This window comes from Coregonus lavaretus, assembly GCF_964263955.1.
Source record: "Coregonus lavaretus genome assembly, chromosome: 29".
Taxonomy (NCBI): domain Eukaryota; kingdom Metazoa; phylum Chordata; class Actinopteri; order Salmoniformes; family Salmonidae; genus Coregonus; species Coregonus lavaretus.
The window spans coordinates 35,585,993-35,610,125 of NC_140016.1; the positions used below are offsets into that span (position 1 = coordinate 35,585,993).

The 24,133-nt window shown below is 43.7% G+C and overlaps 1 protein-coding gene across 1 annotated transcript in view; it reads right to left on the reverse strand.

Moving 5' to 3' along the window:
* Positions 1-24,133, reverse strand: part of diaph2 (diaphanous-related formin 2) — a 643,868-nt gene that overhangs the window by 42,978 nt on the left and 576,757 nt on the right. The window contains exons 28-29 of the mRNA XM_084147077.1: positions 14,549-14,647; positions 12,951-13,001 (exon numbers count right to left, since the gene is read on the reverse strand). Of these exons, the coding sequence (XP_084003203.1) occupies positions 12,951-13,001; positions 14,549-14,647 (150 nt within the window). The remainder of the gene's footprint in view (positions 1-12,950; positions 13,002-14,548; positions 14,648-24,133) is intronic.

Sequence of the window (24,133 nt, forward strand, 5' to 3'; positions counted from 1 at the left end):
ATCACATGCAGGATGAAGAAATGGCTCCCTAGCTCAACAAAACATAGCCATCTAGTACGTAGGCCCATTAGTAGGGACAACCTAATACATACAGTGAGGGAAAAAAGTATTTGATCCCCTGCTGATTTTGTACGTTTGCCCATTGACAAAGAAATGATCAGTCTATAATTTTAATGGTAGGTTTATTTGAACATTGAGAGACAGAATAACAACAAAACAATCCAGAATAACGCATGTCAAAAATGTTATAAATTGATTTGCATTTTAATGAGGGAAATAAGTATTTGACCCCCTCTCAATCAGAAAGATTTCTGGCTCCCAGGTGTCTTTTATACAGGTAATGAGCTGAGATTAGGAGCACTCCTAATCTCAGCTTGTTACCTGTATAAAAGACACCTGTCCACAGAAGCAATCAAGATTCCAAACTCTCCACCATGGCCAAGACCAAAGAGCTCTTCAAGGATGTCAGGGACAAGATTGTAGAGCTACACAAAGCTGGAATGGGCTACAAGACCATCACCAAGCAGCTTGGTGAGAAGGTGACAACAGTTGGTGCGATTATTCGCAAATGGAAGAAACACAAAAGAACTGTCAATCTCCCTCGGCCTGGGGCTCCATGCAAGATCTCACCTTGTGGAGTTGCAATGATCATGAGAACGGTGAGGAATCAGCCCAGAACTACACGGGAGGATCTTGTCAATGATCTCAAGACAGCTGGGACCATAGTCACCAAGAAAACAATTGGTAACACACTACGCCGTGAAGGACTGAAATCCTGCAGCGCTCGCAAGGTCCCCCTGCTCAAGAAAGCACATATACAGGGCCATCTGAAGTTTGCCAATGAACATCTGAATGATTCAGAGGAGAACTGGGTGAAAGTGTTGTGGTCAGATGAGACCAAAATCGAGCTCTTTGGCATCAACTCAACTCGCCGTGTTTGGAGGAGGAGGGATGCTGCCTATGACCCCAAGAACACCAACCCACCGTCAAACATACAAATATAATAATATGCCATTTAGCAGACGGAGGTGGAAACATTATGCTTTGGGGGTGTTCTTCTGCTAAGGGGACAGGACAACTTCACCGCATCAAAGGGACGATGGACGGGGCCATGTACCGTCAAATCTTATAATAATATAATAATAATATGCCATTTAGCAGACGCTTTTATCCAAAGCGACTTACAGTCATGCGTGCATACATCTTTGTGTTTGGGTGAGAACCTCCTTCCCTCAGCCAGGGCATTGAAAATGGGTCGTGGATGGGTATTCCAGCATGACAATGACCCAAAACACACGGCCAAGGCAACAAAGGAGTGGCTCAAGAAGAAGCACATTAAGGTCCTGGAGTGGCCTAGCCAGTCTCCAGACCTTAATCCCATAGAAAATCTGTGGAGGGAGCTGAAGGTTCGAGTTGCCAAACGTCAGCCTCGAAACCTTAATGACTTGGAGAAGATCTGCAAAGAGGAGTGGGACAAAATCCCTCCAGAGATGTGTGCAAATCTGGTGGCCAACTACAAGAAACGTCTGACCTCTGTGATTGCCAACAAGGGTTTTGCCACCAAGTACTAAGTCATGTTTTGCAGAGGGGTGAAATACTTATTTCCCTCATTAAAATGCAAATCAATTTCTAACATTTTTGACATGTTTTTTTCTGGATTTTGTTGTTGTTATTCTGTCTCTCACTGTTCAAATAAACCTACCATTAAAATTATAGACTGATCGTGTCTTTGTCAGTGGGCAAACGTACAAAATCAGCAGGGGATCAAATACTTTTTTCACTCACTGTATGGTATTGAGAGATCATTTACGACACGATGGGGGAAAAAAATCCTTTAGCGTGGTCCGGCTTTCTCCTCCCTCCACTCTCTCCCCTCTCTTTCATTTGCTTCTTTGCTGATACATCCCTTTCTCCCCTTAAAAATATCATGACTGAAAATAGGTAATTTAATCTTCATTACATTTACAGGGGGCCAGCTCTCCCCTCTTGCCTGGCTGAATAAATGGCTAGACCGGTGAGATTAGGCGGTAGGGTCCTGAAATCCCATAACTGCGGCAAGCGTTATATCACAGCATCTCTTCTGTGCTTTAATGGAGGTAAGATGATCTCTGTCCATTCAATGTCAAAGAGGCCCTTATGAGGCTAGTGGAAGGACACACACATGTACGCACATACACACACAAACACACTCATACATGCACACACTCACACTTTTGATGGGCGAAACAGTGAAGGTGAATCCAGAGAGGAGAGGATAGTACTGGTTACGGAGATCGTAATGACTTTGAAAATGGGCAGTAAATAAATACCGATTGGCTCCCATCCTCTTTTGAAATCTGATTGATGTGCCTTTTGGGAGATGCCCTGTATGAAAGAGCTACTGAGTCTGTGGCTTTCATCACAGACCAATCGATGGTGAGAGGATGTACAAGCAGGCTCCATGCCTCTCTCTTACCAACCAATCTCTTGGGTTATACCCCGGGTATCAACACACCAGAGTGGGGGGAAAGAGGGGGCTTTTGAGGGCAAAATCCCCATGCTCTTATTTACCCATATTCGGGTGAATATCAGTGTTGAGGCTTGATAAGCTCTTGTATGCAACAACAGGGTTGGGGTCAATTCCATTTTAATTCAGTCATTTCAGGAAGTGAACTGAAATTCAAATAGTTTAATTGGAATTTCAGTTTACTTCCTGAATTGACTGAATTTAACAATCTCTCCTGTTGTGTATGTTGTTGTTGGTTATGTAGAATATCTACAGTATATACCATTGTACATTGTTGGTTATATAGCCTATGTATATACCAACATATGTTGTAGGTTATTTAGCCTATCTACAGTGCATTCGGAAAGTATTCAGACCCCTTGACTTTTCCCACATTTTGTTACGTTACAGACTTATTTTAAAATTGATAAAATATTTTTTTTGCCATCAATCTACACATAATACCCCAATATAACAAAGCGAAAACAGGTTTTTAGAAATATTTACTAATTTATACAAAATTTTAAACAGAACTACCTTATTTACGTAAGTATTCAGACCCTTTGCTATGAGACTCGAAATTGAGCTCAGGTGCATTCTGTTTCCATTGATCATCCTTGAAATATTTCTACAACTTGATTGGAGTCCACCTGTGGTTAATTCAATTGATTGTACATGATTTGGAAAGCCACACACCTGCCACACACCTGTCTACAGTGGCTTGCGAAAGTATTCACCCCCCTTGGAATTTTTCATATTTTGAAATATGGATTTTTGGGGAGTTGTATTATTTGATTTACACAACATGCCTACCACTTTCAAGATGCAAAATATTTTTTGGGGTGAAACAAACAAGAAATAAGACAAAAAAACAGAAAACTTGAGCGTGCATAAATATTCACCCTACCAATGTCAATACTTTGTTGAGCAAACCTTTGCAGAAAGTACAGCTGCAAGTCTCTTGGGGTATGTCTCTATAAGCTTGGCACATCTAGCCACTGGGATTTTTGCCCATTCTTCAAGGCAAAACTGCTCCAGCTCCTTCAACTTGGATGGGTTCCGCTGGTGTACAGCAATCTTTCAGTGATACCACAGATACTCAATTGGATTGAGGTCTGGGCTTTGACTAGGCCATTCCAAGACATTTAAATGTTTCCCCTTAAACCACCCAAGTGTTGCTTTAGCAGTATGCTTAGGGTCATTGTGCTGCTGGAAGGTGAACCTCCGTCCCAGTCTCAAATCTCTGGAAGACTGAAACAGGTTTCCCTCAAGAATTTCCCTGTATTTAGCGCCATCCATCATTCCTTCAATTCTGACCAGTTTCCCAGTCCCTGCCGATGAAAAACATCCCCACAGCATGATGCTGCCACCACCATGCTTCACTGTGGGGATGGTGTTCTCGGGGTGATGAGAGGTGTTGGGTTTGTGCCAGACATAGCGTTTTCCTTGATGGCCAAAAAGCTCAATTTTAGTCTCATCTGACCAGAGTACCTTCTTCCATATGTTTGGGGAGTCTCCCACATGGCTTTTGGCGAATACCAAACGTGTTTGCTTATTTTGTTCTTTAAGCAATGGCTTTTTTCTGGCCACTCTTCCGTAAAGCCCAGCTCCATGGAGTGTACAGCTTAAAGTGGTCCTATGGAAAGATACTCCAATCTCCGCTCTGGAGCCTTGCAGCTCCTTCAGAGTTATCTTTGGTCTCTTTGTTGCCTCTCTGATTAATGCCTCCTTGCCTGGTCCGTGAGTTTTGGTGGGCGGCCGTCTCTTGGCAGGTTTATTATGGTGTCATATTCTTTCAATTTTATAAATAATGGATTTAAATGGTGCTCCGTGGGATGTTAAAAGTTTCAGATATTTTTTTATAACCCAACCCTGATCTGTACTTCTCCACAACTTTGTCCCTGACCTGTTTGGAGAGGTCCTTGGTCTTCATGGTGCCGCTTGCTTGGTGGTGCCCCTTGCTTAGTGGTGTTGCAGACTCTGGGTCCTTTCAGAACAGGTGTATATATACTGAGATCATGTGACACTTTATTTAACTAATTATGTGACTTCTGAAGGTAAGGGGGATGAATACTTTTGAAAGGCACTGTATATAAGGTCCCACAGTTGACAGTGCTTGTCAGAGCAAAAACCAAGCCATGAAAGGAATTGTCCGTAGAGCTCAGAGACAGGATTGTGTCGAGGCACAGATCTGGGGAAGGTTACCAAAACATTTCATCAGCATTGAAGGTCCCCAAGAACACAGTGGCCTCCATCATTCTTAAATGGAAGAAGTTTATAACCACTAAGCCTCTTCTTAGAGCTGGCCGCCCGGCCAAACTGAGCAATCGGGGGAGAAGGGCCTTGGTCAGGGAGGTGACTCTGACAGAGCTCCAGAGTTCCTCTGTGGCGATGGGAGAACCTTCCAGAAGGACAACCATCTCTGCAGCACTCCACCAATCAGGTCTTTATGGTAGAGTGGCCAGACGGAAGCCACTCCTCAGTAAAAGGCACATGACAGCCCGCTTGGAGTTTGCCAAAAGGCACCTAAAGGACTCAGACCATGAGAAACAAGATTCTCTGGTCTGATGAAACCAAGATTGAACTCTTTGGCCTGAATGCCAAGCATCACGTCTGAAGGAAACCTGGCACCATCACTACGGTTAAGCATGGTGGTGGCATCATCATGCTGTGGGGATGTTTTTCAGTGGCAGGGACTGGGCGACTAGTCAGGATCGAGGGAAAGATGAACGGATCAAAGTACAGAGAGATACTTGATGAAAACCTGCTCCAGTGTGCTCAGGATCCCAGACTGGGGCGAAGGTTCACGTTCCAACAGGACAACGACCCTAAGCACACAGCCAAGACAACGCAAGCTTCAGGACAAGTCTCTGAATGTCCTTGAGTGGCCCAGCCAGAGCCCGGACTTGAACCCGATCTAACATATCTTAAGAGACCTGAAAATAGCTATGCAGCGACGCTCCCCATCCAACCTGACAGAGCTTGAGAGGATCTGCAGAGAGGAATGGGAGAACGTCCCCAAAACAGGTGTGCCAAGCTTGTAGCATCATACCCATGAAGACTCGAGGCTGTAATCGCTGCCAAAGGTGATTCAACAAAGTACTGAGTAAAGGGTTTGAATTCTTATGTAAATGTGAGATTTTAGTATTTATTCATGTATTTTTTGCCAAATTTTCTAAAAACTTGTTTTTGTGTAGTCATTATGGGGTATTGTGTGTAGATTGATGAGGGGGAAAAAACAATTTAATCCATTTTAGAATAAGGCTGTAACGTAACAACATGTGGAAAAAGTCAAGGGGTCTGAATACTTTCCGAATGCACTGTATATACCAATGTATGTTGTTGGTTATGTAAGCTATATACACTGAGTATACAAAACATTAGGAACACCCTCAGAACAGCCTCAATTCATCGGGCCATGGACTCTACAAGGTGTCGAAAGCATTCCACAGGGATGCTGGCCCATGTTGACTCCAATGCTTCCCACAGTTGTGTCAAGTTGGCTGGATGTCCTTTGGGTGGAGGACCATTCTTGATACACACGGGAAACTATTGAGCATGAAAAACCCAGCAGCGTTGCAGTTCTTGACACACTCAAACCAGTGCACTTGGCACCTACTACCATACCCCGTTCAAAGGCACTTAAATCTTTTGTCTTGCCCATTCACCCTCTGAATGGCACACATCACAGTCCATGTCTCAATTGTCTCAAAGCTTAGAAATCCATCTTTAACCTGTCTCCTCCCCTTCATCGACACTGATTAAAGTGGATTTAACAAGTGACATTATAGCTTTCACCTGAATTCACCTGGTCAGTCTATGTGGTCCTCTGTAGCTCAATTGGTAGAGCATGGCACTTGTAACGCCAGGGTAGTGGGTTCGATCCCCGGGACCACCCATACGTAAAAATGTATGCACACATGACTGTAAGTCGCTTTGGATAAAAGCGTCTGCTAAATGGCATATTTATATTATATGACATGGAAAGAGCAATGTTTTGTACACTCAGTGTATATACCGTTGTATGTTGTTGGTTATGTTGCCTTGCTACAGTGGGGTCCGAAATTATTGACACCCTTGATAAAGATGAGCAAAAAACACTGCATTAAATAAATAAATACTAATACAATTGCTCAGAAAAATTGATTATGTTTAACAAGTAATACTTTTTTTCTCAAAAAGTTAGGGATCAAAATGATTTACACCCGTTTTCAATACCCTTTAATACCTAACCTTGCGAGGTTAAACGGCACTCTGAGACTTTTTCTAAAATGTTTTATGAGTTGGAGAACACATTGGGAGGGATCTTAGACGATTCCTCTCTACAGAATCCTTCCAACCACAGGTTTTCAAGTCCAGAGATTAATGTTGATTTTGTGGCCAATTAACAATTTCTTTGTGGATTTAGATATATTTTTTACAAATTGTTTTGTCATTTAGCAGACGCTCTTATCCAGAGCGACATACAGTAGTGAGTGCATACATTTTTCATACTTTTTTGTACTGGTCCCCGATGGGAATCGAACCTACAACCCTGGCATTGCAAGCGCCATGCTCTACCAACTGAGCCACACGGAACTCAGTTGGGGTTATTGTCTTGCTGGAAGATCCACTCACGGCCAAGTTTAAGCCTCCTGGCAGACGCAACAACGTTTTGGGCTAAAATGTCCTGGTACTGGGTAAAATCCAAGATGCCGTTGACCTTAACAAGGGCACCAGGACCAGTGGAAGCAAAATATCCCCATAACATCAAAGATCCACCACCATATTTTACAGTAGGTATGGGGTTATTTTCTGTTCATGCATTCTCATTTCGACGCCAAACCCACCACTGGTGTGCTTGGCCAAAGAGCACCTGTAGTTTGCTAAACGACATTGGCACTTGGATTGGAACCGGTGCTTTGGTCAGATTACATGAAAATAGAGCTATTTGGCCACACACACCGGTGTTGGATTTGACGTCAAAAATAGAATGCATAAGCGTTGCCTGCACTACCACTTTAAGCCTTGTGATATTAAGCCCCTTGAGAATAAATAACGTTTTCTGAATTGAATTGAGACGTGCAACCTTTCTAATTTGAAGGAAAAAATACAGTTCCTGGAAATCATGTATGCCCGAGTTGACCCACACATCATGCCAATAACATGCATTGTCTGGTTGAGGAGAATGAACACGCATACACCCACATAACATAATGCCTGGTTCTAGCCTCTGGCTTCTGTAATTGCATCAAGTAGGTTATGATGACTTCACAGGGTTTTATTACGTTTCACATAATTGGAGAGGCGGAGATGTTGGAAATGTTCTGGAAATTGGCTTTAACCCTAAAAGTACCGGTAATAAATGTCAATTTCTAAACACTTTTCTTTGTTCTGAAATTGTCAAACAACTAGTTCCTGACCAAAAAACACAATTTACCATGATTTCTGTGTTAATATGGAGGACTGAAAAATAATCTATCTTTTGTATACTAGTGGTGGGTGGCTAAGCTGAAAATGTGGACTCAATCGTAGACTTTGTGATAAAAGCACACAATTTGGCACAGAGGTAGAGTGCCTTCAGAAAGATTTCATCCCCTTGACTTAATTCCACATTTTGTTGTGTTACAGCCTGAATTCAAAATTGATTAAATATATGTTTTTTTCTCACCCATCTACACACAATACCCCATAACGACGAAGTGAAAACATGTTTTCATATTTTTATATTGAAAATTAAATACAGAAATATCTAATTTACATAAGTAGTCACACCCCTGAGTCAATACAAGTTAGTATCACCTTTGGCAGTGATTACTGCTGTGAGTCTTTCTGGGTAAGTCTCTAAGAGCTTTGCACACCTGGATTGTACAATATATGCCCATTATTATTTTCTAAATTCTTCATGCACTGTCAAATTGGTTGTTGATCATTGCTAGACAACCATTTTCATGTCTTGCCATAGATTTTCAAGCAGATTTAAGTAAAAACTGTAACTCGGCCACTCAGGAACATTCACTGTCTTCTTGGTAAGCAACTCCAGTGTAAATTTGGCCTTGTGTTTTAGATTATTGTCCTGCTGAAAGGTGAATTAATCTCCTAGTGTCTGGTGGAAAGCAGAACCAGGTTTCCCTTTAGGATTTTGCCTGTGCTTAGCTCCATTCAGTTTATTTTTTTATCCTGAAAACTCCCCAGTCCTTAATGACTACAAGCATACCCATAACATGATGCAGCCACCACCATGCTTGAAAATATGGAGAGTGGTACACAGTAATGTGTTGTATTTGATTTGCCCCAAACATAACACTTTGTATTCAGGACAAAAAGTTAATTGCTCTGCCATTTTTTTTTGCAGTATTACTTTAGTGCTTTGTTGCAAACGGGATGCATGTGTTGGAATATATTTATTCTGTACAGGCTTCCTTCTTTTCACTCTGTCAATTAGGTTAGTGTTGTGGAGTAAGAACAATGTTGTTGATCCATCCTCAGTTTTCTCCTATCACAGCCATTGAACACTAACTGTTTCATGGTGAAATCCCTGAGTGGTTTCCTTCCTCTCCGGCAACTGAGTTAGGAAAGACACCTGTAACTTTGTCGTGACTGGGTGTATTGATACACCATCCAAAGTGTAATTAATAACTTCACCATGCTCAAATGGATATTCAATATCTGTTTTTTACCCATCTACTTATAGGTGCCCTTCTTTGCGAGGCATATTAAAACCTCCCTGGTCTTTGTGGTTGAATCTATGTTTGAAATTCACTGCTCGACTGTGGGACCTTACAGATAATTGTATGTGTGGGGTACAGAGATGAGGTAGCCATTCAAAAATCATGTTAAACACTATTATTGCATGCAGAGTGAGTCCATGCAATTTATTATGTGACTTGTTAAGCAAATCTTTACTCCTGAACTTATTTAGGCTTGCCACAACAAAACATAATTCCACTTTGACATTATGGGGTATTGTGTGTAGACCAGTGACATTTTTTTAAATCCATTAAAAATTCAGGCTGTAACACAACAAAATGTAGAAAAAGTCAAGGGGTGTGAATACTTTCTAAAGGCACTGTATGTACCCTGAAAATATATAGATATGGAGCCACCCATATATTTGGCCCCTGGCAGCCACTTAACTTAAACTTAAAAATTACTAAAAAAATGCATAAATACATATTTAGCTTCCAGTCAACATCTCTATACCAAGTCGAGAGTCATCTTGCAGAGGCAATTGTAACTGAATTGATAGCCCGTAGCGTTCCAAAGTTGGAGCTCAAAGGCTGATGGCACCGGCGCCAATATCACCTATATCACCCATATCGCCAGATTAGCTCAATCGCCAATTTCACAGCCACTGAGTATCACAGAAACATAACATGTGAATGAATAACAGACATGCTGTATTTTCATAACAAGTGGTACTAAGGATCTGGCGCCGACGAGGATGGCGGCCTCGCGACTAGCTCTTAGGAGCACTACTCATCTCATATATATATATACTGTATTCTATTCTAAAATATTCTACTGTCTCTTAGTCCATGCCGCTCTGTCATTGCTTGTCCATATATGTATATATTCTTAAATTCCATTCCTTACTAGATTTGTGTGTATTAGGTATATGTTGTGAAATTGTTAGATATTACTTGTTAGATATTATTGCACTGTCGGAGCTAGAAGCACAAGCATTTCGCTACACCCGCAATAACATCTGCTAAACACGTGTATGTGACAAATAACATTTGATTTGAAGTGGCTCTGGATGAAATTGATAAATACCTGTTCAAAACATGAAAAACATACTAAAGTGTATTTTTTTTTACATAAAAAAAAAACTATAAATAAATGTTTGAAAATGTTGAAATATATGCTTATTTTTGTGAATTTCAACCATTTGCTACTTGCAAGACAGTGTCTCTTTGCAATCGTTACCAATTTAGTGTAAAAATGACCCCTGTTGGTGCTTTTAAGCAAAACATATTTTGGCACTTTTAGGGTTAATGTGAGGGAAAGCAGTTCCATCTTAACAATGGTAAAGAAAGACAAAGTGCTTTCAACTGAACTCCTCCAATGTAAACAAACTCCTCTTGTATATGATGCTCGTTTGTAGGATGACAAAAGGTTAATCACACTTTGAAACTGTGAGATTACAACAGATATGACTAAGCAGGATGAGTAGATTCTGTGGACTTCATGAAATTATCACAAGTGCCATTGTCTCTGAGAGGGAGGGATATCTGGGCTAAGTTCTTGTCAAGTTCTGAGTCAGTTCTGTGTCGTAATGGGATGAAAATGAAAAGAAAACAATGAGAAACGGAAAAGCACAGACGAACATTACAGATGTTGTTCTGACCTAGAAACCATTCTCGAAAAGCTGACACTCAAATGTCGGCAATTTCCTCCTCCGTTGTCGCCAAAATAGCAACAGCCTCCTCCAAAAGACAGCTAATCAGCGATTCAGGAGAAGGAGCCTTTTGTCGTCTAATCATCCATCGGTAGCAGGGGGAGCTTAATTGTATTTTTTTCACAGCTGGTGAATTTCTGATTGCGTCCCAAATGGAACCATATTCCCTATGTAGTGCATTACTTTTGACCAGGGCCCTATTAGGGCGCTATATAGGGGATATGATGCCATTTGGCGCTCTAACCCCTCGCAACATACACATTTTATCCAAATTTCCCCTACAGCATGGTGCTTTGATTCCAGAACCCATTTGCCACACAATCCTTGGGAGCCTGCATATGTCAAGAGTATTCTCTGTTACACCATACCTCTCATAACCTAATGGGGTTACAATCCACACAGCTGTTTATCACATCATATACAGGCCTCTATCTCGACAATAGAAAGAAATGCACACAGATACACACTGCACACATATCAGAATACAATAATACATTGCCAATGGGGTGCAGCGGGGTTGTATATATCTCATATGATTTGTGAGGACTCTGTAGTGTGAGGACTCAGCAGTGCCAGGCAGTGAGAAGTGAAGAGGCTACATACAGAGACCATCAATTGGCCCATTGGGTTGTGTATGGCTTATCAAAACTATATAGGATAGAAGGTCAAACGCATATGCAAAGCAGGAGTGCTACTAAGGAAAATAACACACACACAGAAATACATAGATCAGTGGTCACCAACCGGTCATTCGCTTCTAGGCATTCCTAGTCGATCACCAAACATTTCTGCAGAAAAGCCAACAATAAAGCCTTATGCTCCTATTACCACTGTTGGCGGTAGGTGCACTTGATTCAGAAGCCCTGCGTGCCGGGTAAGCAATATATTCCCATTTTGAACCATTTCATTTGTCTGAAGGGACAAACTCCGCCTACCCGGCAGGCCAGGAGAGTTGTGGCTAAATCAAGTGTGCCTGCTGCACTTGCCAATCGGATAGCTCAAATCACCATGCCTATAGCTTCCAGGAAGTTGCATAGACGTACATGTTTAAGTCATTAAAAAAAAAAACGCTAGATCTCGGGCATGCTTTTTGACTGTGAAAGTGATCTTGACTCAGAAAAGGTTGGTGACCACTGACATAGACACGCAAACAAAGACGAATGCACACACGCAGACACACACAGAGACACACGCACACACACACACTTGAAGAGACACAGACAGAGACAAAGGCAAAGACAGTCAACAGCGTAACATGCACTCCACAGAGATGCACCAGACTAGAGAGATAGGTGGTGGGGGGAGGAAGAAATCACAACATTCCACCACGGTAGGCCAGGGCACACAAAGGCAAGAATCCATTAAAGGAAAGTATTTGGGGGTGTTTGCGCTTTGTGCAACGGTTGACTTTTACCAGACGAATGCCCTGGCTGGAAAAGAAAGAGTGAGGGATGGAGCATGACGTTTGTGGCGAATGACGAAAGGCAATTATAGCCCTTGTGTTGCTGACAAAGCGCTTCCTAAAAAGTGCCACGAGACAGGATGTGACGTCACGCTCTATCAGCATAGGCCTACAGGAGTAGGAGATCTACAATAAAAGGGCTGGTCTACTTCACAGAAACCAGACTGAGCTTGAGTCACTGAGTTAACAAAGCAGGAGGGAAGCTAAAGAGCACTACTTTCAAGTCTGAGGTGCGTCCAAAATTCAACCCTATTACCTAGTGCACTACATTTGGCCAGATCTCTATGAGGCCTATATTCATTCCTGTTATTGAGATAATCAATCTACCTCTCTGTAACCTAATCCAATCATTCAAATCAATCTAATCAGTCTGTAACCACGTCAAGTTGATATCACCACTGAAACAAGATAACACTATGTAACCTAATTGACTGTAGTCACAGAAATCATCAGAGAAGTTATAGATTAGTGTAGGAGTCTGTCAGAGAGTACACCAGCTCTGGTTCAGTAGGTGAGGGAAGAAGCCAGATGAGTTACACAGCCAGGAGTGGAGGCGGTGCAGTACAGGGCAGCATAGAAGCAGGTACAGGGTTAAACTACAGACACAGCATTGGTTGTGTTACCATGGTTAGCACCTGGCCACCGAGAGGCAGGACTGGATGGACTTTGATCACCTGCAACATTGACGAAATAAACAGAAGAAAAAGAAAGGGAGGACAAAGAAAGGGGGAAGAGAAAGAGAAAGAGAGAAAGATATCAGACGAGTCATTTCAGGAGTTTGGCACCAATTATCCACTCTGAAAAGTCTTGGTGTTGGCACAATACACACAGCAGTACAGTACAAACTGTCTCATTCACACAGAGAGAGAAGACACTTGAGAAGAAAAAGAGATTGGGTTGGTTTGGAATCATGTCATGTGTATCTCCCATGTTGTCAGTCTTGGTGAACCATGTTAGAGTTGGAGAGATATTGTAGACGGAGGGCAGGTGAATCAGAAGAGTGTGTGTGTGTGGGTGTGTGTGTGTGTGTGTGTGTGTGTGTGTGTGTGTGTGTGTGTGTGTGTTTTTCTCCACATGGCTGGCTGTCTTCCAGCGAGTTCAGAGTGTGAGCCAAGCTAGGAAGAGCAGGACTCAGGAGTATGTGTTGTGAGTTGTGACACCCTGTTTCATTAGCCTGGTCTTTTTGGACAAACCTTGACAATGGACCTGTTAGGGAGAAGTGATTTGCCAAGATAAGAAAGATGAGAAATGAACAGGTCATTTCACATAGTGACAGTTAATTTAGGACGATTATTTCTGTCATGGTGTGCATATGCTGGTATATTTGTTGTTGAGGTTGTTGGTATAACACTGAATGAGTGCTCCATAGGAGTTGTCAACTTCCTGCCTGAAATAGGCTTTTAACTATAGGCCCTTCCATAAACAACTCCTAACTCCATACCACCAAGGCACTTGTATAGATTTGAGAGGACTGTATAGATTTCACCAATTTCACAAATTATACCTAGCATATCAGAGGGAAAAAGGGAGCTACTACCATATTCAGTGCCTAGGTTCAGGGCCTAAACCACTGTGCATACTCACTCCCTCTGTTCATACTAAGCTATGCTAACCTAACCCTAATGAGGCCTAATGAGCCGATAACAGCTTAGCGATTAGCATGGAGCAGGGAGTCTGCACCAGGAATATCACAGTATCTCCTCATCCACCACAGAGATGGAGCAGCACCTGTGGAACCTCTAGCCCCTCTATACAGACAGGGCTCTGTCTCTCCACCTGCATATCAATGTAACCTGGCACCTCTACCAGGTGGCACCTTACCACCCCCCTGGGCACAGGCCATTCATCATGGCAGGATGGAATATGTTAACATTAGGATTATGCTAAATCACCTCTAGCCCATAGCCCCCACTCGCATCCCATTTCTATTGTAATCAGTGCCTTATGAATGACGATGTGTAATGAAGTGCACAGGGATGGTACACATATGTGCACAGAAGCACATGAGCGTACAGACATGTGTCTTCCCTCTGCATATAACCGACTTGGTCCCGCAACACTCCTTTCATATTAAGGACAATGGTTGAGACTGAGTGTGTTGATGGAATCAGGTTATACGTAACGTTTAAAGAGGTATGGCAGTTACTCCGTGGCCGTGCAGGACACAGATGGTCGCCAGCGAGGGAGGAAGTGACCTCGCCAGAGGTGGGGGGGACCTTACCGTTGCGCGGGGTTCGTTTTCGGCGGTCGCGGAAGGCCGCTCCGGATTGCAAGGCTTCCATTAGGCTGTCCATCACACCTGTCTCATTCTCTCCTCCCTCTGTAGGACAAGACAGACAGAGAATATGGTTAGAGGATATACACCCACACTGAACAAAAATCACACACCCACTAAAACACACACACATGAACACACACAGGCTCTATAGCGAGATACATTTACGAATCGTCAAGTCAGACTTCTCTCTCCTTTGGTTTGGATTAGTAATTGGGAGCCAGTATACATGCAAATATTGGATCCACATAAAGTACAATACAGTAAAAGAAAGTGATCAAGTGTTTGTGTGTGTTTGCATGTGTCCATGCATGTATTTGTATGTGTGTGTGTGTTTGTGTGTGCCTTTACACGCTTGCATATGTTGTAGAAATAATTAAATGTCAGAGGAGCAGTCAAGTGTCTCAGAGGGAGTTTTATGACCCTGAGCCTCGCCCCGCTCCACTAGTCCTCTCAACGACCTACTCCTCCAGATGCACTACAGCTATACACACAGGCCTACATCACTGTGGTCTAACCCCTCCTCAATCCTCCCTTCTTTTTTCCTTCCTTTCCCTATGGTGACACTTGACTTGTGTCTCTCCTTCCCTTCCTAGTTATTCCAGGGATGTAGGACACACACACACACACACACACACACACACACACACACACACACACAAACACACAGTCAGGTACTGTACATTGTTGGGGAGAGGGAAACTAATCATGATGTGTGAAGTTAGCAAATCCGGCAGAGAACCAGGGCCTTGTTATCCCCCTAATTAAAACATGTGATAGTGAACCCTAGTAAATACATTACAGAGACAGAGAGAGAGCCAGCAGTCCGGGATCCAGGGCTTACTGTTACATTTGGCAAGAGCCCCAGGGCCCAGGTGGCACCTGATACCATTGGGACAGAGGAAGGGATGAGGGTATGAAGGGAGAGAGGGATGGATGGAGAGAGGGAGGGTGGGAGGGAGGGAGGGAGGGAGGGAGGACAGGTACACTGGCTTGATGAGGTGTTACATTGCTGGGGAGAGTTTTGTCGATTTCTCCGGTTTTAGCCCATCTTAACCCATTTTGGAAAGGCCATTTCCTGCGAGCGGGGTATCTCTTCTTCTCAAGACAGACCCTCCTGCATAAAGGTGAGCTTTTCTGTAGTTCCCTGGCGCACAATCGATGAGACTCGCTAATTGAGAAAACAGCAGAATATACTTGCCCTGGGTTTAAACAGCTCAAAATAAGAGAGGCTGCGCTAGAACAAGAATACAGCTAGCAACGGTCGTCTTCTAAATGGGCTATGTGTCAGATCAAGATAAATTTGCTGTGGGGATTTAGACGTAAGGGATTCTCAAATAATCCAAAATGCATGAGTTTTTAATTTTCATTTCTGTTTAAACATTTTATTGAATGTGTTGAGAGGAACCGTTAAGAGATTTTCAGAAGCCACAGCCTCATCTTTGAGTTCTGAGCTTCCGGCATCAGAGCCGAGGTCTGGCTGGCTGGAACGTCGGGTCCAATAGGACATTGTTAATGGAGCGCTACCAGGTCACAGGGGAGCATGTTTCCCATTTTAGTCATTTTGCTTCTTTGTGTCTGCGATCCTCCGTCTTGAACCAAGTCTACCCAGCCTAGCTCCCAAGCCTTGGTCATTACAGATGATGAATTGGGCTACAGTTAAGCGAGAACTAGGACAAATTGATCAAAGTTGTCAGGGGCCCCGTGTGATGTCTAGGTCTCTGAGTAGAAGGAAACTGAAGCAAGGGCTGTCCAAAAGTTTTCCAGGAGCCAAGGTGCAGTAAATAAATGTTTACCTGCCCGGACTTAATGCGTTGCATTCGTGTCGAGGTCCTGGTTAGCCTAGATATGGAAAAACATTAACAAAGTGAGAGCCAGTGCTGTTCTCGGAGTCATAGCTGTTAGATACAGATTGGCCATCTTGTTGATACAGGGCAAAGCAGGTGAAATGCATGTCCCGCTTTAAACCAATTAGCAAGACTATCAAAGGTGTAGCCGAGCCAATTTGAAGATAAGCACTAGCTTCTTGGACTTTGCTTTGGTTTGTTCTGTTCTGTTCCAAGACAGTCTAATTAAGCTTGATTTAATCTAGGTTGGTTTTAAACACAGCACACGGAAAGAGAGAACAGACACTTTGGTTTTCAAAGTAGCCCTTGGGAAGGGCCTCAGGAAGAGGGAATGAGACAAGCAAGTCAAGAAAATAAATTAGCGCAAATTAAGAGTTTGTTTGTGGCAAATTTACGTAAGATGCGTTTCTTTTTTCAATCTTTTATTTTTTGTGTAAATCATTTCTCGTTGGGAGGTTGTGTTGCTTGAATAAGGAAAGAAAGTTAAAACTGTCCGTCTAGCTTCTCTCTGGTAATGGCGGAATATGTGCCATTTCCTCAAATTAATTTTGTCCCCGTGTCAACTTGTTCGGTTTCTAACTTAAAATTCGCCGGACAAAGCCCCGGACCTTCTCGCCATAAACATTACCCACAAGCAAGTTCAGCCATGCATGCAAACGATGGATGGCATAGTCACCTTAATGATCCCAGTTTCAAATAATGTATGTTCTGGACCACAATGATGAAGAGAGGGCCCACTGACTCATTAGTATGGGGGTAAAGATAGATGACCCAGATATATGACCAAATGCGTCATCTTCTCTGAATCCTTCCGTCTGAGCCATGTGCTGTACTGTGCTGTGTGCACTGCAATGCACTGCACACACTGTGCTATTATGTGTAGAGACAGAGACGGTGGCCTATCCCAGAACTCCCTCTTCTCCTCCCCTCCTGTGGTAGCACAGTGTGGCCACGGATGTACTAAGCCGTTTGACGGTTGGAATGTTTTCCAAAGGCAGGTCCCAGTGTCATCGACGGAACAATGATGGAGCGGCCCGTTATTGACCGGCTCCGCACTAAATCTTGGTAAAGAGCACTTAGCTCCCCTATGTTAGCCACAGAAAGAATATCTTTCAATGGTCATCAGTGGAGGCTTTCATCCACTGGCGTCCTCTGCCTGCATTAGCCGCTGAAGTGATTCTGACTGTGTTTCAAATGGCAACCTATTCCCTATATAGTGCACTACTTTTAAAAAGGGTCTATAGGGCTCTGATCAAAAGTAGTGCACTACATTGGCAATAGGGTGCCGTTTGGGATGCACCCTTGTGCTTTGGAGATTCCCCCCACCCCGTCCGAAGCCATTCAGCTGGAGACAGGGGAGACGTGACGTGACAGGCCCCAGGTCTAATGCACTGTTTAATAGTCCCATCTACCTTATGTGTCTTGATTAGGGGAGAGTCTCCCATTGCAGTGATGTAAGGCGGTTGTTAAAACGCTGCCTGTGTAGAGGAAGAGGGCGTTCTGTTGCTTACACAGTGGAAAATTCAATTCACACAACTGTGTGTGTGTGTGTGTGTGTGTGTGTGTGTGTGTGTGTGTGTGTGTGTGTGTGTGTTAGTGTGCATGTGTCTTTGTGCCTATGAGGGATGTGTGTGCTTGCGTGGGGTGCACATGTGCATGTTATGTGTGTGCCCCAGCGCAGACTGGTGTCAGCCATGCAGTGTGACCTATGGCCGTGGCTGCTCTTGGCCAGTTCAGCTAGAGGATAAACTAGAGAGGCAGCCAGACCCCTCTAATACCTAACACATCACACAAACCTCCACAGTATAGCTCTATGCTAGTTCATTTACTGTCAGTATACTTCTATCAAATACAAATATAACATTTGACTGTATACCAATACACCTCTTCAAGTTAATCAAATACAAGGATTGGCATGTGGATGCAAGACAAAAAATTCAATGCATATCTGTTTACTTCTTCTGAATCCCAAATGGCACCCTGTGCCCCCCTATGGGGGCTTTGGTCAAAAGCAGGGCACCATATAAGGAATAGGGTGGCAATTGAGACGCAGCCTCCATCCTCTTGCCAAGGAAAACGGAGGCAGTCTGGTTTCAATCTGTATTCGTCGCCATGCTCTCCTTCTTAAACACTAAAGGGATGGCATTCTTATCATTATGCAGCAGTGTCAACACAAGCTGTTCATAAATTCAATTTGCTATCTGTCATCTCCCTCTATGTTGGGGGGAAGAAATACAGAGGGATCGATGGAGAACTACATTTCTGATGGCTCGCATGCAGTCGCCGACAGCTCTAGAGGGAAGGGACCAAAACTGATGAAAACTAGCAGAGTTTAAGCAGAGAGTTTCTGTCTGGTCTGAGAAGCTGTACATAATACACATATGGTCCCAAATGGCACACTATTCCCTATTTAGTGCACTACTTTTGACCAGGGCCCATAGGAGCCAAATTCTTCAATAAAGTATTCAGAACCCTTGACTTTTTCCAAATTCTGTTACATTACAGCCTTATTCTAAAATGGATTAAATCAGACATTTTACTCATCAATCTACACACAATACCCCATAATGACAAAGCGAAAACAGGTTTGTAGAAATCTTTGCAAATGTATAATTTAAAAAAACCGGAAATACCTTATTTACATAAGTATTCCAACCCTTTGCTATGAGACTCGATATTGAGCTCAGGTGCATCCTGTTTCCATTGATCATCCTTGAGATGTTTCTACAACTTGATTGGAGTCCACCTGTGGTAAATTAAATTGATTGGACATTATTTGGAAAGGCACACACCTGTCTATATAAGGTCCCACAGTTGACAGTGCAGGTCAGAGCAGAAACCAAGCCATGAGGTCGAAGGAATTGTCCAATGAGCTCCGAGACAAGATTGTGTTGAGGCACAGATCTGGGGAAGGGTACCAAAACATTTCAGCAGCATTGAGGGTCCTCTAGCACACAGTGGCCTCCATCATTCTTAAATGGAAGAAGTTTGGAACCACCAAGACTCTTCCTAGAGCTGGCCGCCCGGCCAAAATGAGCAATCGGGGGAGAAAGGCCTTGGTCAGGGAGGTGACCAAGAACCCGATGGTCACTCTGACAGAGCTCCAGAGTTCCTCTGTGGAGATAGGAGAACCTTCCAGAAGGACAACCATCTCTGCAGCACTCCACCAATCAGGCCTTTATGGTAGAGTGACCAGACGGAAGCCACTTCTCAGTAAAAGGCACATGACAGCCCGCTTGGAGTTTGCCAAAAGGCACCTAAAGGACTCTCAGACCATGAGAAAGAAGATTCTCTGGTCTGACGAAATCAAGACTGAACTCTTTGGCCTGAATGCCAAGCGTCACGTCTGGAGGAAACCTGGCACCATCCCTACGGTGAAGCATGGTGGTGGCAGCATCATGCTGTGGGGATGTTTTCAGCGGCAGGGACTGGGAGACTAGTCAGGATGGAGGGAAAGATGAACAGAGCAGTACAGAGAGATCCTTAATGAAAACCTGCTCCAGAGCGCTCAGGACCTCAGACTGGGGCAAAGGTTAATCTTCCTACAGGACAATGACCCTAAGCACACAGCCAAGACAAAACAGGAGTGGCTCAGGGACAAGTCTCTGAATGTCCTTGAGTGGCCCAGCCAGAGTCCGGACTTGAACCCGATCAAACATCTCTGGAGAGACCTGAAAATAGCTGTGCAGCGATGCTGCCCATCCAACCTGACAGAACTTGAGAGCATCTGCAGAGAAGAATGGGAGAAACACCACAAATACAGGTGTGCCAAGCTTGTAGCGTCATACCCAAGAAGTCTCGAGGCTGTAATTGCTGCCAAAGGTGCTTCAACAAAGTACTGAGTAAAGAGTCTGAAAACTTATGTAAATGTGATATTTCATTTTTTTTATGTTTAATCAATTATTTTTCATATATAAAAACCTGTTTTTGCTTTGTCATTATGGGGTATTGTGTGTAGATTAATGAAAAAAAAGAAGTTTAAATCAATTTTAGAATAAGGCTGTAACTTAACAAAATGTGGAAAAAGTCAAGGTGTCTGAATATTTTCTGAATGCCATGGTAGCCATTTCAGTGGCAAACATCACTAATGCTAACTCAATATGTAACAATAATAATTATATGTCATACAATAATATGACACAATGACAAGGATAATAACATTAGGTTAGTGTTTCTGTCATTATTACCAGCAACAGCGTGGTGTTAGCCAACACACCGGTTGTCCTTCATGTTTTGATCTCCTAGTCGATAGTGTGTAAAGACAAATAAGTGAACGCCATCAGTTGGAAGGGGGAAAATATGTATTGTGTGTTTGTGTGTTTTTTTGCATCGTCTGTGTGTCTCTGTCTGTGTGTGTGTGTGTGTGTATAATTCACCTGTGTTTGTCTGTCTCTCTGTCTGTGTTTGTGTATCACCTGTGTGTGTATTGTGTGTGTGTGTGTGTGTGTATTCTGTGTTGCTGCCTCCCCTGCTCCAGCTTTCCCAGTGATAGATCCCCTACTCTCATTTGCACTGTAATGAGCTCTAATAAGTGCTTGCAGCCCTGTGCTTGATGAGCTGAGACCACTCTGAAGGGAGAGTGCTGCTGCGCCTACTGGAGATGCGCTCTCTCTCTCTCTCTCTCTCTCTCTCTCTCTCTCTCTCTCTCTCTCTCTCTCTCTCTCTCTCTCTCTCTCTCTCTCTCTCTCTCTCTCTCTCTCTCTCTCTCTCTCTCTCTCTCTCTCTCTCTCTCTCTCTCTCTCTCTCTCTCTCTCTCTCTCTCTCTCTCTCTCTCTCTCTCTCTCTCTCTCTCTCTCTCTCTCATATTCCCCCTCTCACTTACTCTTCTCCCTCGCCACTTTCTTTTTCTCTCTCTCCCCTGCCATGCTCTCTCCCTCTCTTTCTCACTCTCTCGATGGAAAACAAGAAGTAGAAGGAAAAGAAGGGAACATTAAAACTACCTTTTCTTTTCTTCCCCGGAATTGTTTTTGAACACATTTTAGCCCATCTGTTGGGCTGCACAGAGTCACCTGTGCAATTAACCTGGTGCAAAGCCTTTGTGTGGAGGGAGGGAAGCTTGCACAATGGCCACATGTACTGGCCAGGTGTAGTCTCTCTCTCTTCTGTTGTCTCTCCTCCCTCTCTCTTTCTCTCTCTTGTCTTCTCTTTCTCACACTCTCTCTTTTCTCTTTCTCTTTGACTGAGCTGTCAATCCTTCCCCCAGTTTCTGTGGCTCGTAAGGCACCATCCAGCCAGCCAGTCAGCTATCCAGACAGTCAGCCAGCCAGATAGAGCCAGACAGTCAGGAGGGAGGGCAGGGAGGACAGACACAAGCCACACCGGTTAGCTGCTCCCCTCGCTCTCCTCTATACTCTCGCCTAGCCAAGCTTGATAACTGCTTACTGACACAGGGCAAAACTTTCCACCACACATACACAGATGACTGATTCACACTATAGGGCCAAACCGAACCAAGACACACCGAAACATAAGCTGAAAGGTTTGTTTGTCCCTCAAATAAGACCATAGCAGACATCTGAGTGCTCCTTCTTCTATTTATTTTCATGGGATAGTCAAGTAAAGTGTCCTGGGGTAAGATGTATTTTTAGACAGAGTGGAGCTTTCTGTTCTGTTTCTTTTTGTGCTACGTTTGAGCAGAAAATATAGTTATCTCTCGAGTGGAGGGGTGGTGGGGGGGGGGGCTCCTCTGCCTAATGAGGAAGATGGATCCACGAGCAGATTATTCTTGACTGTTTTCCTGTAACAGCTTGATGTGCAAACCCACTCATGTCCTCCATAATCGAATTATGGATGCTCCCACATCCCCCATGGTCCGAGGGGAATAGGAGTGCAAGGCTGGCAAGCCCCAGGATGGCGCCAAGGGGTCAGGCGCCCGGGGAGGAGTGTAGGGGAGGGTGGAGTGGGTCAGGACAAAGATCAGGGAGGGGTAGACGCAAAATGAGGAAGAGAGCCCCAGTGAGGTCTCTACTGGTTTTGACACAAGATGAAGAGGGTGGTGTGCTACAAAGATGAAAGTAAGACCCCGGTCGCTCCCGTCACTCTGTTTTGGCCCCTTATCACAGAACCAGAGAGAGAAGGATGAGAAAGAGAGAGAGAGAGCGGGAGAGAGAGATAGGGACAGCGGCAGCAGTGGCGGCGAGAGAAAGAGATGAAAGTGGATTAGCCACCATGGCGATTTGCATTTGTGGCATGCAGACGAAAGCCCTAGTGATGCCCCGAATAGCTGGATGCATGAATAAGTGAATAAACAAAAACAAAAGTAAACCCTCTCCATCTGGATTAGTAGGCTGTAGCAGCAGCAAGGCCCCATGTGAGGCTGCGGTGGGTGAGAATGAGTAAAGCTACATGTAACACAGGAGATAGATAGGCACCACTACTACTTCTACTACTACTACCGCCTCCAATATGGAAAATGTTTTAGAACGTTTAGCAATGGAGAAACATTTTTGCATTTCTTTTTGGGCAAGGCCAGATGGTGCCTGCCTGTTTCAGTCTGTTTGTATTCTGTTTGGTGCCTAATGAACATGACCCAGCATGCTAGTCCACAGGGGCAGCTCCAGCCTAGCCAAGGCGGCCAGCCTGACTGGCTAATTGACAGAGGTTGGGTTGACACACTAGGAGGACCACATGGAGTCACCATGTCACTGAGCCAAGTAAGGCTGTACAGAGGCAAGGGCTACATACAGTAGTTGAGTAGTTCCAACAGATCAGTGGGTTAGAGTATTGTGCTGGCCAAACCAAGGCTTTGGGTTAAATTCCCGCATAGGCAACTTTAACTGAATATATGTGTCTCTGCCAATGTCAACAATTCTGTTCAGTAAGCCGCTTTGAATAAAAATGAATGCTATTTGACCATATTATCAGGGCCCGCCCTAGACATAATCAACATAAGGGCCGCTTAATTTTTTTATTTGTATTATTTAAATTTTTTAGGAACTCAGTCGAGGTCTCAACTTACTATTGCAAGTAAGAATAGTAGAATACACAAGGTGTAATTTAGAAATGTGGTTGTGTGTCAGCAGTTTTTCTCTTATGTAAGTCAATGACAGACATTCAATTAGCCATGTCAGCTAAAAACATTTGATTGGTAGTTAGTCTAGCCAGTATCTAAACTTGTAGTAATCATGAATACCGACCGTACGGCACGTGCCCAGGGGCCCTGACATCCAGGGGACCTCCATTGATTTTGTTAGTCATTCTCACTCAGATATGATATTAACACGGCATACGTCATTGCAAAATGTGTAGAATTGCAGGAAATTAACTTTCAAACAATTTAAAAAAAAATCTCAGCCGTCAAGAGGGATCCACTAAAATGTTTTTCGCTTAGGGTCCCCAAAAGCCTAGGGCATATTATATAATTATAGTCCCTGCATCCACTAGCTCACAGTAGAAGACAACGACAATGTAAGCAGTGCTAAAAGGTCCAGTAGTCTAGGTAAGTTTGCGAGACAGGGGGACTCTCAAGCATATGAGTTAAGTTATCTCTGTACAACTTCCATACCAGTCTGCCATCCATCCAGAACACATCTCCCTGTCCTCAGTCTCTCTCTGAGTGGCACAGTTAACATCCTCTGCCTTCCATTTCGCCCAGATGAGGTATCATCTTCTCTGACTCCCAATCCCGTTTTTGCAGCCAGCCGTCTTGGTGGCGGGTAAATGGATTTGACAATGCAATTTGGAT